Consider the following 16051-nt stretch of genomic DNA (forward strand, 5'->3'; position numbering starts at 1 on the left):
TGAAAAATAGCATAGTCGCATCTGTGATAAACCTATCCATACCCTTGAATGAACATCATCTCTTGCTAAGTCCAGTAAAAAAAGTCCAATCTCCAGAACATCTGAATTTGGCTAGAATTGATTGTTCATATTCTAAATCATTGATCTTATCCACATCTCCTTGACAACCACGTTCACACTTCCATACCACTCAGTTTTCGATGTTTCGTTCAGTAAATTTTCAAAATGTTTTTGTCCTTGAAGCAGAGGTCACCATGATCGGCGCCATGCCAGCAGTGGCCGTACGCCACGAGCGGCGCAAGCAGGAGAAGCGAACCAAACGCCCGAGTCAGCTCTACCTAGGCAGCTACGGTCTGAAACACCCGTCACCACCCAGCCGCGGCTCTTCGCCTACCCCCAGCCCGCTGCAGAGTCCACCTTCGCATTACGACGATCCGCCTTCAGAGTACTACGTCTGTGGGAAGGTAAGACACTTTATTCTTACATTTGGATAATAATAGATAAATTAACGTGATCCCGATTTAACGATAGGCTGAAGACGGGGAGCGAATGATAATACTGCTCGTAGGATATATAGGCTACTATAACATATCAATTTATTTATTTTGCTAGTTGCTTTACGTCGCACCGTCACAGATAGGTCTTATGGTGACGATGGGAGAGGAAAGGCCTAGGAATGGGAAGGAAGCGGCCGTGGCCCTAATTAAGGTACAGCCCCAGCATTTGCCTGGTGTGAAAATGGGAAACCACGGAAAAACATCTTTAGGACTGCCGACAGTGGGGTTCGAACCCACTATCTCACGGATGCGAGCTCAGAGCTGCGCGCTCCTAACCGCACGGCCAACTCGCCCGGTACACATCAAATAAGATCATAATATTCACCAATGGTGAACTCAAGACCCTGACTAAGTGAGACTTAATACAGTTTCTAGGGTTAAAATGCGGTAGTATAGTGTTATCCCCAGAAAATTTCGTTAGCCGGGTGGGGAATAAATACTACGTAAAAAATGAATATGATAAAATTTCACTTTAACTGCAAAATAGGACTGGTTTAGCGTTACCATCACGAAAAAGACACAACAGAGTGTTCTTAACTACTAGTGTTCTACTGCTCGTTCATAATCATGTAACACAGGGGCTTACAACTCAGTTGTTGCGGAGTGCCACACGGGTACTTCATGTCATGCAGAATCCAGTGGTCGCATGCGATTCCGCGCTAATCATGACACCGCTCGCGAATGACACTACGTGAGAGTCAAGCTAAACCTTGAAACTCCAGTGTAATTGATACAATTATGCTGACAATAATTAAGATTTATCATTTAAATAAACAGTTTTACAGTATTTACATTTTAATTTGGAGCACCCAATGACTCAAATATGTATTAGTATTATGTAACTCTCACACATCTAGGTTTGTTAGCCAGGCGGTCTGTAAAAACGGCCGGGTCCTAGCGAGGAGACTAGTATATTCCATCCTCTTCAGATGATTATTTACAGAGCATATTCTATTTAACTAACATTGTCTGGCTCTTCTTTCTTATATTTTTCCTTTTCCCTTCCTTCATTGTTGCTTGTGACTGATTAATGGCAACTCCCAATCAAGACTCCTCCATTATGATTCCCCGAAGACTAGCCGAAAAATCTCGCAATTAATATTACTGACGATTTGTCCCAAAATGCTCTGAAGGCTAGCCAAGACCTTCGTTGAGCTCTGTCTCAGGGTCATATCGCCAGACTCAAGACTCGTCACCAGTGATGATCCTGGACGTGAATGATGGATCATCTGCGGCACGCGCACGGAGATCTTGGCACACTGCGATGCACTGTTCCTTCGTTCTACAGACCTGAAGGAAAATCGATTCTCTCGTCTAATTTTACGACTATTTATTTGTTCTATTTTGGCGTTTAAACTTGCGCTGGGGACATGCGATTTTCACCTTAGTATTCTACTGCCTCCCACGAATATTCCTACCAAATTTCAACCGAATCCGAGTGAAACACATGTATGTGTTCCCTCGTCAGTATTCTTATTCTTATTCTTATTCTTATTCTTATTCTTATTCTTATTCTTATTCTTATTGTTGTCCTTTATTGGGCTTTGCGTTATCTTTTTACCCAGTAATCACATTTTTTTGTTATTTTGGTAGACTTGTATATTTGTGAACTTGTGATTAGGTTGTGATGTTAGGATTTTGCTTATATGGTTTGGTTCTAGAGAGATGATTAAATTATATTTAATAGTCCGATAATGTATTTTAATGTTTGTCTGATGTCATCAGTTTAGTGCCTCTAATTTAATATTGTGTTTCTTCTATATTCAATTCGTCGAGTATTCAGTACTGTTTATTTTCTTATAAAGGTTAGGTGAATAAGCTTTAGTATGTTTTGTTCGTGTGTTATTTATAAATTATTTTACGATACTGGGAGTATTATGTTCATTTATGAAATGATACTGTAATGCTACATTCATCAAGGAAGTCTGTTACTATTTTGAATGAAGGCTCTGTAGGAGTGTGGGTGAGGCAAGCGACACGTTTCGGTAGTTAAATGTTATTGTCGATGAGTTTTTGGAAAAGCTTTTCTTTGATTTGAGTAGTTACGACATTAGAACAAGCTGCGATTGATGGTACCAATAGTTTGTTGACATGAGCATATGTCTGTGTCAGATATGTGGAATTTATATTTATATTCAGGTGTTAGGACGTGATTGAATCTTAATCTGATTATAGTAGTGATGTGTTTCCTTGAGTATATGCCTGATAAGAACCAAGGGGCTCTCTGAACTTCTGGTTGTATTTGATAGTATGTTTTACACCTCTCTTTTTTTTTTTTGCCGATTCTTTACAAAAGGAAGACCAATGTTATGTGCTTTTTGATGCTGAGTAAATAGATCGTGTATGGAAGGGCTATTTGATATTTTTGTCCTGTACCTTTGGCTGCTTCTTTTGCTAAAGTATCTACCTTAATATTACCAATTATATTACAGTGGTCTGGTACCCAAATCAGTAATGTATCTTGGTTGTTTAGTGCTAGCTTATGTAATAAAACTGTACTCAGTCCACTGACTTGTCCGCTGTTCGCCCCGCCATCCGCAATGAACAAACACTGGCGCCGCTTCGTCCTAGTGCAATTGTATATTGACTATGTAATACAAACTATCGGATACATAATTTCGAGCTTGCTCCATTCTCTTGTTTCTGAACCATTAAACAGGGGAACATACTTTGTGACTTACGCTTGCACATATCTGCGTAATTACTGTCTTCAAGAAGCAGAACAGAGTGCATTCCAGAACTCCCATTGTAAACAACATTTCCAAGGCAGGGCCGGAAATCGAACCTAGACATACCGCACAACAGTTGGACTCTCCGCTAAAAGATACTTCCTGTACAATCGATGGAACTTCAGCACTCGTTGGAGAATTAGCGACTACCTGGTCGTCTCCCCAGTTTCTGACAGCTTGCTGTAATAATGGACTCATGTTAGGTTACAGTTCTCTTGGGGAAGAGAATCATCCTTTATTTGTGTCTACAAGGTCCCATCTCTTTACCTTGTCTCCAAGTTATAACGAGGTCAGGTACAGGATGCCATTCTGCCATTAACCCTTGGAACGGTATCATTAATGTTGCAAGCACAGCCTCATCAAATATTTGGTGTCCCTACCTTCTTTCCTGTGGAACGAAGGTACAGTACTGCGCCCTCCTTGTCTACCGCCGTTGTCCAGGAGTTAGTATAGTTCTCTCGAGTTCGATTCTGACCTCTACACAAATGTTAAGACTACAACCATAACTGTGAGACGGATTAAAATACTAGTCTTGGTCATCCAAGAAGCAGATATTTATGCTTGCCCCTATTAATTCCAACAGAATGTCAGGATTGTAATTAAGGTATAAGCAACGGCCCAATCCTAGTCCGAATCTATTAAAACTATGCCCATTGAGTACACGAGATTGCTAACTAGTATGACTCATGTTCCTTAAATAAAGTAACTATAACTTGACCTTCTGCCAACGCCGTAGCCGTGTTGAAACACCGGATCCCGTGAGATCTCCGAAGTTAAGCAACATTGGGCGTGGTCAGGAGTTGGATGGATTGCCACGCGCTGGTGGTGGGGGGTAAGAGAATGGAGGAGCGGAAAGGAACTGGCCACCCTACCGCACGTAAACTCCGGCTCAGGAACACCTCTGCGGAGGTTCGGACCTGCCTTCGGGCAGAATAACCCTTACCTTACCTTACTTGACCTTCTCATAAAATATGTTAAGATACTTTGTAAATACTGTAAAGGGAGATATGTCTGTGATACAGCTAAGTTTGTGATAAATATTTGAATAAGTATCATACCGGTATATCCGCTAGAGCGATGAATACCAATGCACTTAGCTAGAGACATATGTTGATAGCTCAGGCAAATTCTGTAGTAGTCATGTTGAAAAGCTTACCTGTATCACGAATATACCTCCTTACTCTACTCAGTTCTGGCTCTTTGGCCGAATGGCGAGTGTAGTCTTCGATTCAGAGGATCCCTGCACCAGAGATTTTAACTACTCTGACTCGGGGACTGGGTGTTTGTGCCCCTTTTATCGTATACAACACACCGCACTAAGAGCATATAAACACACAATAGTCAATGCGTTCCTACACATAGGGTTGGTGCCAGGGAGGGTAACCGGCCGTAAAAACTGGGCCATTTTACATAAATTGCCAAGCTCAATATATATGGAAAAGGCCTGGAAGGAATATAAGAAGAAGAAGAAGAAGAAGAAGAAGAAGCCGTGTAATTACTCTGAAAATACTCTTTCGTATCCAATAATAATTAATTGCCAAGAAATAGTATATTATAGTGCCCCCTTTATTGCCAAGCTAAGCCCAGCCAGTGAGCGAGAGATTCCCAGGGGGACCGTTCGTTCATGGCTTTTGATTTTCTAGAGGCATTTAAGGGAAAAAGGATGACGACCAAGCACAAAGAATAATTTTAAAACAACATTTCTGACATTTATTCACATAAACACTTTTATAAAACAAAAATATCCCTGCTGTATTTAAATACATTTACACTTTCGCGATGTTTTGACTTCCAGTAGGGAATTTATACAAAACAAAATGATCTCCGTCCTTGTAGACAACGTTTAGGCACTGAAATCAAATAATATCAGCTTAGATTAGGCCTTTACTGCCTTTAAAAATTTTAAATGAAAATACAGTATAACCCGAGCCTCCTATAATCCGCAATAGCATTGACAAAAATCAGCTGGCAGCTATCTCGTTTATTATTTCAGAAACAAAATTAAACTGAAAATTCAATTTATCTATCAGAGATTTAACACGTGGTCATTTCTAGCTAATGATTAGTAACATGACTTCAAGGTAGGTAACACTCGTTAATGAAATCAGTAGAAATACTACTATTGAATATGAGTCGACTTCTAAGTCACAATTAATTAATTATTATTAATTGTCATTAAATTGTTTGGGTAACATTTACTTCATGTAATCACACGATCGTGTTCACAAAATTGGTATATGCCATTAGATTAATTCCTAATTTAATCATGACTCACTTGCCAAATTAATAATTAAATTATTTAATTATTATCATTATTACTTGTTATCTCCTTAGCTTACAAGTTAATTATGTCATCTGTAGACATTTAATTTCTATCTGCACAGCATTTAAAGTTTTAGAAATCAATTTGAAATCCATTGAAAAATTAATTATAAATCCACTGAAAATTTAATTATAACCATGTGGAACTCAATTTGACGTTCGTTAATAAATCGCTTGCCTTTGTTGATGTGTTAATTAAACGATCTTTCGTCTAAATCAGCATTGGAAGAAAATAAATGTAAACCTAGTCTTACTTGAACTTAATCTCAACAAATTGTTCTTTAAAGTACACTTCAAATAAATTATCACGGTGGTGAACCAATGCTGAAATAATCTGCATCGTCGCGATGAACGCACCACCAGATTAGAGCACAGTGAACAATTGGACACTTGAAAATATTCCTAACTACTTCACACACACACATCTCATTTACACAAGGGTAACACGTATCGTATGTTCATTATTTACAAACGAATCTTAACTCAATTAATTATTCAATTATTTTTACATGGTCGGGCCAATAAGATTAGGTAGAAGAACACATGTCTGGTACCATAATCAACGTAATTAATGACCAGTGATCGAATTAGAGTTATCACTTTCACTGAAATAGTATTTCAAGAAACGACGATGATCCATCTAAATTCCGAAAATTTCCTCGAAGATTCCAATAGAATTTAATAATCATCACCATCACATGGGTTAACCAGTCGCAAATATAGCGTTCGTGAGCCTCAATCACTTTATTATTATTCGCTACACTCATAAAATGCATTCAACACGTACTCAAACATTTATTACAATTCACTGTGTTCCAAAGACACAAGCAACAAATTATTCAAATAATAGACCGCAAAATCACCAATATTCCAGGCTCAATTATTGACAGAGCACATCAAATATCGCATACGAGAATATTCTAAGTTTATGGCTCACGACCATTTCATTACATTTTAACCCGGTCTCTATTTGAAATTATTATTATTATTATTATTATTATTATTATTATTATTATTATTATTATTATTATTATTATTATTATTATTATTATTATTATTATTATTATTATTATTTTGCTAGGGGCTTTACGTCGCACCGACACAGATAGGTCTTATGGCGACGATGGGATAGGAAAGGCCTAGGATTTGGAAGGAAACGGCCGTGGCCTTAATTAAGGTACAGCCCCAGCATTTGCCTGGAGTGAAAATGGGAAACCACGGAAAACCATATTCAGGGCTGCCGATAGTGGGATTCGAACCTACTATCTCCCGGATGCAAGCTCACAGCCGCGCGCCTCTACGCGCACGGCCAACTCGCCCGGTATTATTATTATTATTATTATTATTATTATTATTATTATTATTATTATTATTATTATTATTATTATTGATTATTAAGTCTATCATTCCTCTCGAATTGTCGTGAAATTGAATGACACGATCCTAAAGAATTGTAAGTAAACATAGATAACACTCATTTCGACACTACTTCTCAAAATTAGGTACGATTCCATATCACAAGATTTCAAATATCACATCTAAATCAAGTAAAGTTTATCGCATCGTCAATGATTTTTACATGAATAAATCCTGCACTTGAGAATCCATTCAAAAGAACGACTACAGCAACTATTCTAATAGATCTCAAAATTTCAGTCACACACGTAACTCGTCTACCTCGCCACCTTTGAGAATGAAAATGGAAATAACTCAAACTACAGCAAAAACTAATAGAACTACGATCTAGGGAAGGAAGATCATCTAGTTTTACACAGATGAGACAGATATTATACAAATAAAAGTGGAACTCAAATTGTAGCCGGTGTTCGATTCCTGGTTGAGGTCCATCATTCCGGCATTTCCCGTTCGTCACCTTCTCCGGCCAGAAACGCCTTACATGTTTAGCAGATCATGGAGACACAGCAGTAGTCGTCCCACGATGAAATTATCGAAATTCTTGAAGTAGCAGAATTCATCTTGAGGTTGACGACGATCCGTTGAGCTGAGTCTTCGCCACGTGCGAGTAGTGCAACTAATACAATAAGCATTAAAATATGCACACACCAGTCGAAACTTAACTTGGATCTACAAAATTCGAAGTACCACTTCGTAAAGTTCTACTATAATTTGCTGCAGTCACAGTTAGCAATGTAGGTTGTCGTCTACAAGACTGAATTAATTCCCACGTAGTCCGATGAACAGCAAGTACGTAGTCTAAGTAGCGCAGCGCAGAATAAGCAGGAAGAGAACAAATGTAATGTGAGCACGAGGTTTTATACCTTTAGCTCGGGGGTGTGTCGCTTTTAAAGACGACCATTGGTTCACAGTGTCTCTTGTAATTGCCTGTGACTATTCTAGAACTTTTGTCGCTTGAGCTCGCCCGCTGGTCGGCACACGCGCACTCGGCTCGAGAAACCAGTCTGTCACGTGATCCCTCCACTCAATCGAAGACGGATCAATGCTTGCTCCCTCTGAATTGGAAAAAAAAACAGTCTGGTGCACTAACACAGCTCTCTAAATGATAAAATCCAACTTTTGGCAAACAATAAAATATTCAATGCAGGCCTGTAGCAAATGATCTAATTGTGACCAAATTTGACGGGGATAATAGTGTGTTCGGCGAGTAAGTGGATTTTTTCAATCTAAAGATTAAAGAAAACTTTACTCGAGTTCTGAGACTACAACATTCCATGTGCTGCTTTCTCTTATGGTAACATGCAAATATTCTTTTTTCCTTGCGAAGCTGCTTTATTATTTATTTATTTCTGGATGGGTATCATATCTCCCTTACGAGGTATTAACAATGCATTACTATAATCTACCATTTTAACAGTCTTGAAATTCAGAAGCTGAAGGTAGTTAATTTTCTGCATATTTTACGTCCATAGTCATGTAATTGTACTTCACTACCTCAGGTGTCTGTGCTGCACATCGTTGTGGTTTCACTGCTGCTGGGCGCCATCCTTCTGATCGTCGGTTTGGTACAGCTGAAGCCTGGAGCGGACGCCAGTGATCACCGTTACTACCTGATAGCTACTGGCTGTTTCCTCATGGTACTTGGTCTGATACTGACAGGGGTACGATGTTGGGTACTTCCGAGAAGACAGCGTAAAGCTCGACGAGCGCAGAGAATGCGAAAGGAAGATTCTCAGGTAAGTTCCTGCTTAAAAAGAACTCGATAAATTCTCCTCCTTGTGCATCATAAAATGGATATGTAATATATCATCCCTAGAAAGCCAGATTTTCGTAAGCGACAAAAACATAATTTTACAGGAGACGAGAAAAAGTGTTTGTCATAAAAACGTGTATTATTAATCTTATGGAGTCTTCGTTTATAGGCGGCTTCACATCGTTACCATAAGTGATTCCGTCCTCATAGATAACAGATTTTTTACACAGTCACCACGTACAGATTTAATACAGCTTATAGGATACATCGGTTATACAAGAAAAGACAAGACACAAAGAGACGTGTAGCTCAAACAAACTCGACGACGCCGAATGATGCTCGTTCAACGGTTTATACAACTGATGCAATATTGCATCTGGCATAGAGGTACGTTCTGTATGTGGGGTGGGTTCATTCTTCCGGATGCCGCCACATCACCCCCCTCCCCTCCCCCCCCACGGAGAAGGAAAGTTCACAAATCGAATGGACGGACAAAGCGAATTCTTCGTGCTGATCGTGTTGCGTACTTTCTGGGTGGTGATGACGCATGGGGTAAGTCATATGTAAAAGAAGTGCTAGGTTGACTGGATGAAGTGGGGGTAGTGTATGTGTCAGGTGTGTTGGTGCACGTAGGAACAGCAATGTTTGTTTCTATGTATGCAGGCTTCACACGGTATGTACTCACTACTACTTCCTTGTTTTCAGCCATTAGTGTCAAATTCTTCTCATTATGGGAAACTGCAGGGTAAGGACCGGAGTATGGGGGGGGGGGTGGAAAGGAGGCTTTACAGAGTCAGCTCTCAGAGAAACATGGGAAGCAGTTACCAAGTCTTTGAAAATGAATACATTCTCTTGACTATGGCGAGAGGAAGGAACAGGATTGAGTCCTGCCATTACCTTCCTTACGTGATTTACAAAATCAGAAGGGTCAGCGAAAGTGGAAGAACTGGGCGAAGCCATTTCTCCAGGAAGGTGAAGCAGTTCCCCAAAAACTAGTTCAGCGGGGGAAGCTTTCATATCTTTCTTTAGAACCGCACGCATGCCAACTAACACTAGGGGTAAGGCTTTAATCCACGTTTCACCATGACACATCAGCAAAACTTATAACTGTCTATGAAGACGCTCCACCATACAGTTAGCGCATGGTTAGTAACTGGTTGTATGTGTTTTCGTTGTACCGAATTGTGTCATGAGTCTGTGAAACAGGGTAGACTCGAATTGTCTCTCTTGGTCGGTAGTTATATAGGTAGGAAGACCAAATCGGGAGATCCAAACACTTATTAAGGTATCGACATTTTCTTTGGCAGTGATGCGGCGCATAGGCTATGCCTCTGGCCAGCGAGTAAATCTTTCAAGAGCAGTGAAATGATAAATCCCTAGTGACCTCATCCATAAAACGCTGGAAAGTTTGTCCAGCATTTCGTAACCCAAATGACTAATAGAGAAATTCAAACAGCCCTAAAGGTGTCTTTATTGCTGTTTTGCAAATGCCACTAAGATGTATCGGAATCTGTTAGTAGGCCTTCATAAGGTCAAAGGTACTAAAATTTGTTGTCCCAGCAATGCTATGGCAAAAATCTCCTATGTGCCGCACCGGGTAGCGGTCGGGTATTATCCTTGCGTTCAACGCCCGGTAATCGCCACATGGACGCCATGAGTTGTCTCGCTTAGGTGCAAGGTGCAAGGGTGAGGACCAGAGACTATTAGAAGGTCTCGCTGTACCACAACTTACCATGTCCTCGAATTCTTCCTTCACTATCTGCAATTTCTGAGGTCCCAGGTGACGAGGTCGACAAGAGACCGGTGGGCCTTCTGTTGTCCTAATGTGATGTACAGTATTGTTTTTAATATCACGTTGGATCCCAGGTCGGCGAGTAAAAGTGAAAGTCGGCGAGCAACGTGCTAAAAGGTGAGTCGGTGGATACTGCAGTGGTCTTCAGGCTGGCCTGCTCGATAGAGGCTACAGATGCCTTAACGTATAGGCTGGTGTTGCCGTCGAGGAGGCATCTGTTACGGCAGTCAGGGAGTAAGGTATAGTAAGCCAGAAAATCTGAACCAGTGATGGATGTGCTAACATCAACTATGACAAATTGCCAGAGAAAATCACTAGGTAAATCAAGGTTGAGGTTCATATGAAGGTTACCATACGCATACTACCGTTTGCAGCGCACAGCTCATACCCGGAAGGTTTGCAAGTGCTTCCCAGAATCTTCCGCGGGAAAGAGAAAAGGTCATATTCGGTGTCAATCACAAATGTTGCTTTGGTATTCTGTTCAAAAATAAACGGACGCCGGTCCGATGTAGAACAGACAGTTGCACTCTTCACTGGCTGTTCGTTCCGTTTTCCGCCTGCCAGGAACAAGGACCAGTACATTTTACAGCTTTATCTTGGAACTTTTCTGGTACCAACAAAGTCGTCCCTGTGGCGTAAGGGAACGGTCACGGCTTTTATATCTTCTCTTACTGTGACTCCTGCCTTGGGGTTGGTTACGGGCCAGGGCATCGACTTTTAAGCGTCAATTCCTCCAGCTGGGCAGCGAAATGTTCGGCGCAGCTGTAGCTTTTACGGCCAGTTGCCGATATGGTGGTGTGACATTGGATGAAAGTTCCAACTTGTCTGCAAGCTCTGCTATATCAGCTAAAGACATTAACTGGGCCGCTAATATAGCCTGCAAGTGCTGTGGTAATCGACGCACGAAGAGTTGCTTTACTATACTTCCGTCATGAAGTGAGCTACCAGCTAATCACTTTAAGTGACGTAAAAACTTCGATGGTTTCCTATCGCCGAGTTCTTCATCACTAAGAAGTCGGTGAACTCGCTGCTCTTCGGATACTGAAAGGCGACGAATCAGTTCGGATTTTAGTGTTTTGTAAAGTCCTGTGACAGGGGGGTTAATGACAATGTCTTCTACCTCGGCTATGACCTTGGTGACAAGTTGTGAGATTACATTATCAAATTTAGTCTGGTCGGCCTGCAAGCCTGAATTGAGTCTTTACATGGGCGAACCAAACAGTTGGTTTTTGGTAGTATTTGACTATACATACCTTTTTTAAGATATAGGATGATATACTGGGAGCTCACATGTATCGCTTATGACAGAATGATCGTTCTTTATTTAGATTCTTCTGAATGACCATAGTTGCTTACGTTCAAAGATGTCAGGTTACAATCATTTTCAAGTAGTGTGAGAAAACACTGATTAGAGCACTAAAATAATTTTGTTTCAGCTTAGGAGAAACTGTTTAACATGAATTACGTACGAGATTAAAATGACTTCTCAAAAATATTTCACAAATTTACTATACGATTCAGGTAATGGCAAGCATTCAATGTTAAGCCAATAAAGAGAAAATAGAACATAACGAACTCACAAAGACAATCAAAATCTCTAACCTTAAGAGCACCTCCTATTTTTGCACTGATAGTGGCAGCTGTTTGCATACCATGTTCATATTATACTCACTTGTCTTCAGCTATTGGACACAGCTAAGGAGTTTTGAACTCTATATTGTTTATTCATTTTTAAATTGTACACAAGCACGACACTCGAGAACGCTGCCTACGATCGGTTAAGTAAACCGTTCACTAGCAACCATCACTGCTAATCAAACTGGTTCATTTTCTTGCTTTTGAATGCAATGCGATTATAATTATTCTATACATTGTTAGTTCAGAGTGTCCTTTATGATAATATGGCACGCTCTAAATAAAACGTGGTAGTTACGTTAATTTCAATTTTCATCCTTTTCAAGCCTTAACACACTACATATCGCTTACCAAATGTTAATTTACCAGCATATGTAAACAGCTCCACTTGATGCATTAATAGCGTCATCTCTGTTTACCAATAAAGTCACTTACGATAATCTGGCTTTCTAGAGACGATAAAAAAAGATAAACCACGTCTAGATATCCATAAAACCAACTCTCCTAGCATTTTGGAAATGTTTCTCAGAAATATCCCTTTCTTTAATCAAAAATCCAAAATGATAGGAAAGTTATCACAGCACAGTCCGAGGAAGGCCCTGGAGGAGACGAAGGTAAAGGTCGTCACCATATGTTACATTGACACTAATAAATTCAGTCTTAGTGCTATGCCTGACTCTCTTTATCCCCAGGAATTCCTTTATTGACTAAGTTAACTACACAGTTACGTATCTCTTCAGAAATGAGAACCCGTGTGTAAATTTCTCGGTTTCCTGACATGAAGTCAGACCTGTGTTCTGAGTAAATCAAGCACGCCTTTACTCCCACTCTTCCTAGTTAGGAGTAAAAGAAAACAAAAAATACAATTATACCCGGTCAGGGGCGTAGCCGGGGGGTTACTGGGGTTAGGAAACCCTCCATAGAATTTTTACAAAATAAAATGAAATGAAAATGAAATGGCGTATGGCTTTTAGTTCCGGGAGTGTCCGAGGACAAGTTCGGCTCGCCAGATGCAGGTCTTTTGATTTGACACCCGTAGGTGACCTGCGCGTCGTGATGAGGATGAAATGATGATGAAGACGACACATATACCCAGTCCCCGTGCCAGGGAAATTAACCAATTAAGGTTAAAATTCCCGACCCTGCCGGGAATCGAACCCGGGACCCCTGTGGCCAAAGGCCAGCACGCTAACCATTTAACCATGGAGCCGGACACAAAATAAAATAAAGAGAAACATAAGGGAGACATAATTGTAAAATCAAAATAACTGTTGAATCTGTTTTCTAAGAAGCCTGGAAAGTTGGATTTTAGATTGTAAACCGAACATACCATTCGCTGTAAAATTGTTGACCTTGATCATATTGTTTCTTGTTCTGTTAGACCGTGTCCTGTACTGCAACTTAATATCAACATAATTCATTTGTATCAGTGGCACATCATCACACACGCACAAGCACCTTCATCATGTTCTATCATCATTTTGTAATTATAACTCAACCCCCCCCCCCACCTCCATTGGCCAATCCTGGCTACGCTACTGCACTCAGTGCTTCACACCTCCATTTTATCAGTAGACTCAGACGCGCATGGCAGACTCCATTGATTACAACATCAACTTGTGTGTTGACAGGTGGTTGAACTGGCTCCGCCAGACCCCGAACATCCGCTGGACGTGGTGATGGTGAACGAGGGAGCAGAAACGGCGACAGTGAGCTCGGCTGACTTGGTCCCACGAGTCAGCGTGAGTAGCAGCGGAGATGGACTCCAGAGCACCATGTTGACCTCGCCCTCCGAACACGACGTCCTTATCAAGGAGAGCCACAGCACCAACCTTGAACAGACTTGTGCGGACACCTAGAGGTGTGTCATTGCTACGGATACGATATTATATCGCTTTCTAAACGACTTACAGTATATACTTTAGTTACAATGCCTGGAAAGGGCTCAACTCTCCGCTAAGCAGACTGGAGTGAAAAATAACAGGCACAGATGAGTGAGAGATGTTATACATTTTATAAATGACGTATACCTAGCTGCCCTCTGGCCCTGCATTTTGCAAGCTCTTTGTTCCTGAATACAAGATGTAATGCCTAATCTTCTTTGATAAAAAGTGCAGCTTTGAAAAACCATCTGATTCGCGCAGCTCATTAAGATCATCGGCCTTCCAAGATGACTGCTGCCCAGTCAGACGACCTGCAGATATTGCAGTGTTATGAATTACTCAGCCATATTACTTCGCAAAAAACCTCTCAGTAGAATTTAGGAGTTTGATTTCCTGTCCTCAGTCCAGGTCTTACTTATGTCTGGCTACACGAAAGTTACTTATTTTCTCTAATAGAGTCCGCCAGTAAATATAGAACAGGGAAACAAGAAAGTAGATTTTTTATTTAAAAACTGCGCATCAAAACTTACATTTTATATATTTGTTATATTTTTATATTATAATGCAAATTAATAGCAAAGAGAAAAGGAAGATGTTATTATAAACGGTTTAATTCAGTAATCTTCCGAATGCTGCCACAAAACATTCTCCATTGCCTAACACTGAGGTCGTTTCTAAAACTACTGTAAATATTCTATGAACTGATTACCATAAAACCAAGATCAATAACAAAATATTAATTCCATGCCTTTAAAATCAAGTCAGAGTTTATTGAGTAACATGACTTTGCAAAGTCATTTTAATTTGTATCTATAGGTACGTTCACCCAACAAAAACACGACTGCAACGACGACGGTGATCTCGGGCAACTTGGTCCCTTGAGTCAGCGTGAGTAGCAGCGGAGATGGACTCCAGAGCTCCGTGATAACCTCGCTTTCCGAACACGACATCCTTATCAAGGAGATCCACAGCACAAACTTGAACAGACATGTGCGGACACATAGAGGTGTGCCACTGCTTTCCCCCTTAAAGTGAATAGAGAGGATTAATAAAGTTGGTTGTAAATTTCAATTAGCGCCAGAAGTCGTTCGTACAGTGTCTTCAAATATTAATTAAAAAGTTAGAACATGAACCTCCAGGTCTTCTAACCAAGTGCAGTACCATACATTTAGGAGAATAATAGCTCCAGGTCTTAACTTTATCAATTCCACTCACATCGCGCTGTCTAGAAAAGAAGAAACATACTAGTTCTGTTCCAAATGTGATCAATTTTGCGACTAATTTCATAATGAATTCGCTTAATATTTTCTCTTCTAAAACCATTACTTTAATAATATCATTTATTCTATTTCAACTTTCTATTTTCTTCAGAACCGTATATAACTATATACCATCAATATTTAAATTACGTATGAATGGTGAAAGGTACCATTCTTTTCTAAAAATTAACTCCCTCAGCATTCCCTAAAATTTATAAAATATAATCGCACATTAAATCATCTTGGAGCAGGCAGCTCTTCAACCAAAGATAAACCAAATCCGTACAGGCAAGGAAGGCCCTTGGATAAGTGGAAGGTAAAGGATTTCACAATCAATAAACTCTGCAATAAGTAAGATAGGGAGGTTAGCTCTATATCGGGCCATCTTTGCTCCCAAAAGTTAATCTGATACTCATTTTTGTGTAGACTGAGTAAACCTCAGGGCCATGTACACCTCCAGAAGTGGAAGTTGCATTTCTTAAATTTTCGACTTCCTCGCGGGGAATCGGACCCACGTCGATAATGCCGAACCCATCTTTAACGTCTCGGCCAGGCAGCTCCTAATAATTACTGTATATGTAAAATCGTCAGCGGTCAGTTGTCTACTCAACCAATACTTCCCTGGTAAAGATTTCTGGCGGCAAATTTGAAATCTAGAAATAGGTAGTCGAGTCATATTTTAATACCACATATGATATGAACAAA

General features: G+C 40.2%; 1 protein-coding gene across 1 annotated transcript; it reads left to right on the forward strand.

Annotated features, from left to right (window-relative positions):
• Positions 1-254: 254 nt before the first annotated feature.
• LOC136875895 (uncharacterized) lies at positions 255-14069 on the forward strand. Its single transcript, XM_067149515.2, has 3 exons — positions 255-464; positions 8524-8760; positions 13836-14069. The coding sequence occupies exons 1-3, from the start codon at positions 255-257 to the stop codon at positions 14061-14063; spliced, it is 675 nt and encodes a 224-aa protein (XP_067005616.1). The 3' UTR covers positions 14064-14069.
• The last annotated feature ends 1982 nt before the right edge of the window (positions 14070-16051 follow it).

The sequence above is a fragment of the Anabrus simplex genome, chromosome 6 (genome assembly GCF_040414725.1).
Source record: "Anabrus simplex isolate iqAnaSimp1 chromosome 6, ASM4041472v1, whole genome shotgun sequence".
In the NCBI taxonomy this organism is placed as follows: domain Eukaryota; kingdom Metazoa; phylum Arthropoda; class Insecta; order Orthoptera; family Tettigoniidae; genus Anabrus; species Anabrus simplex.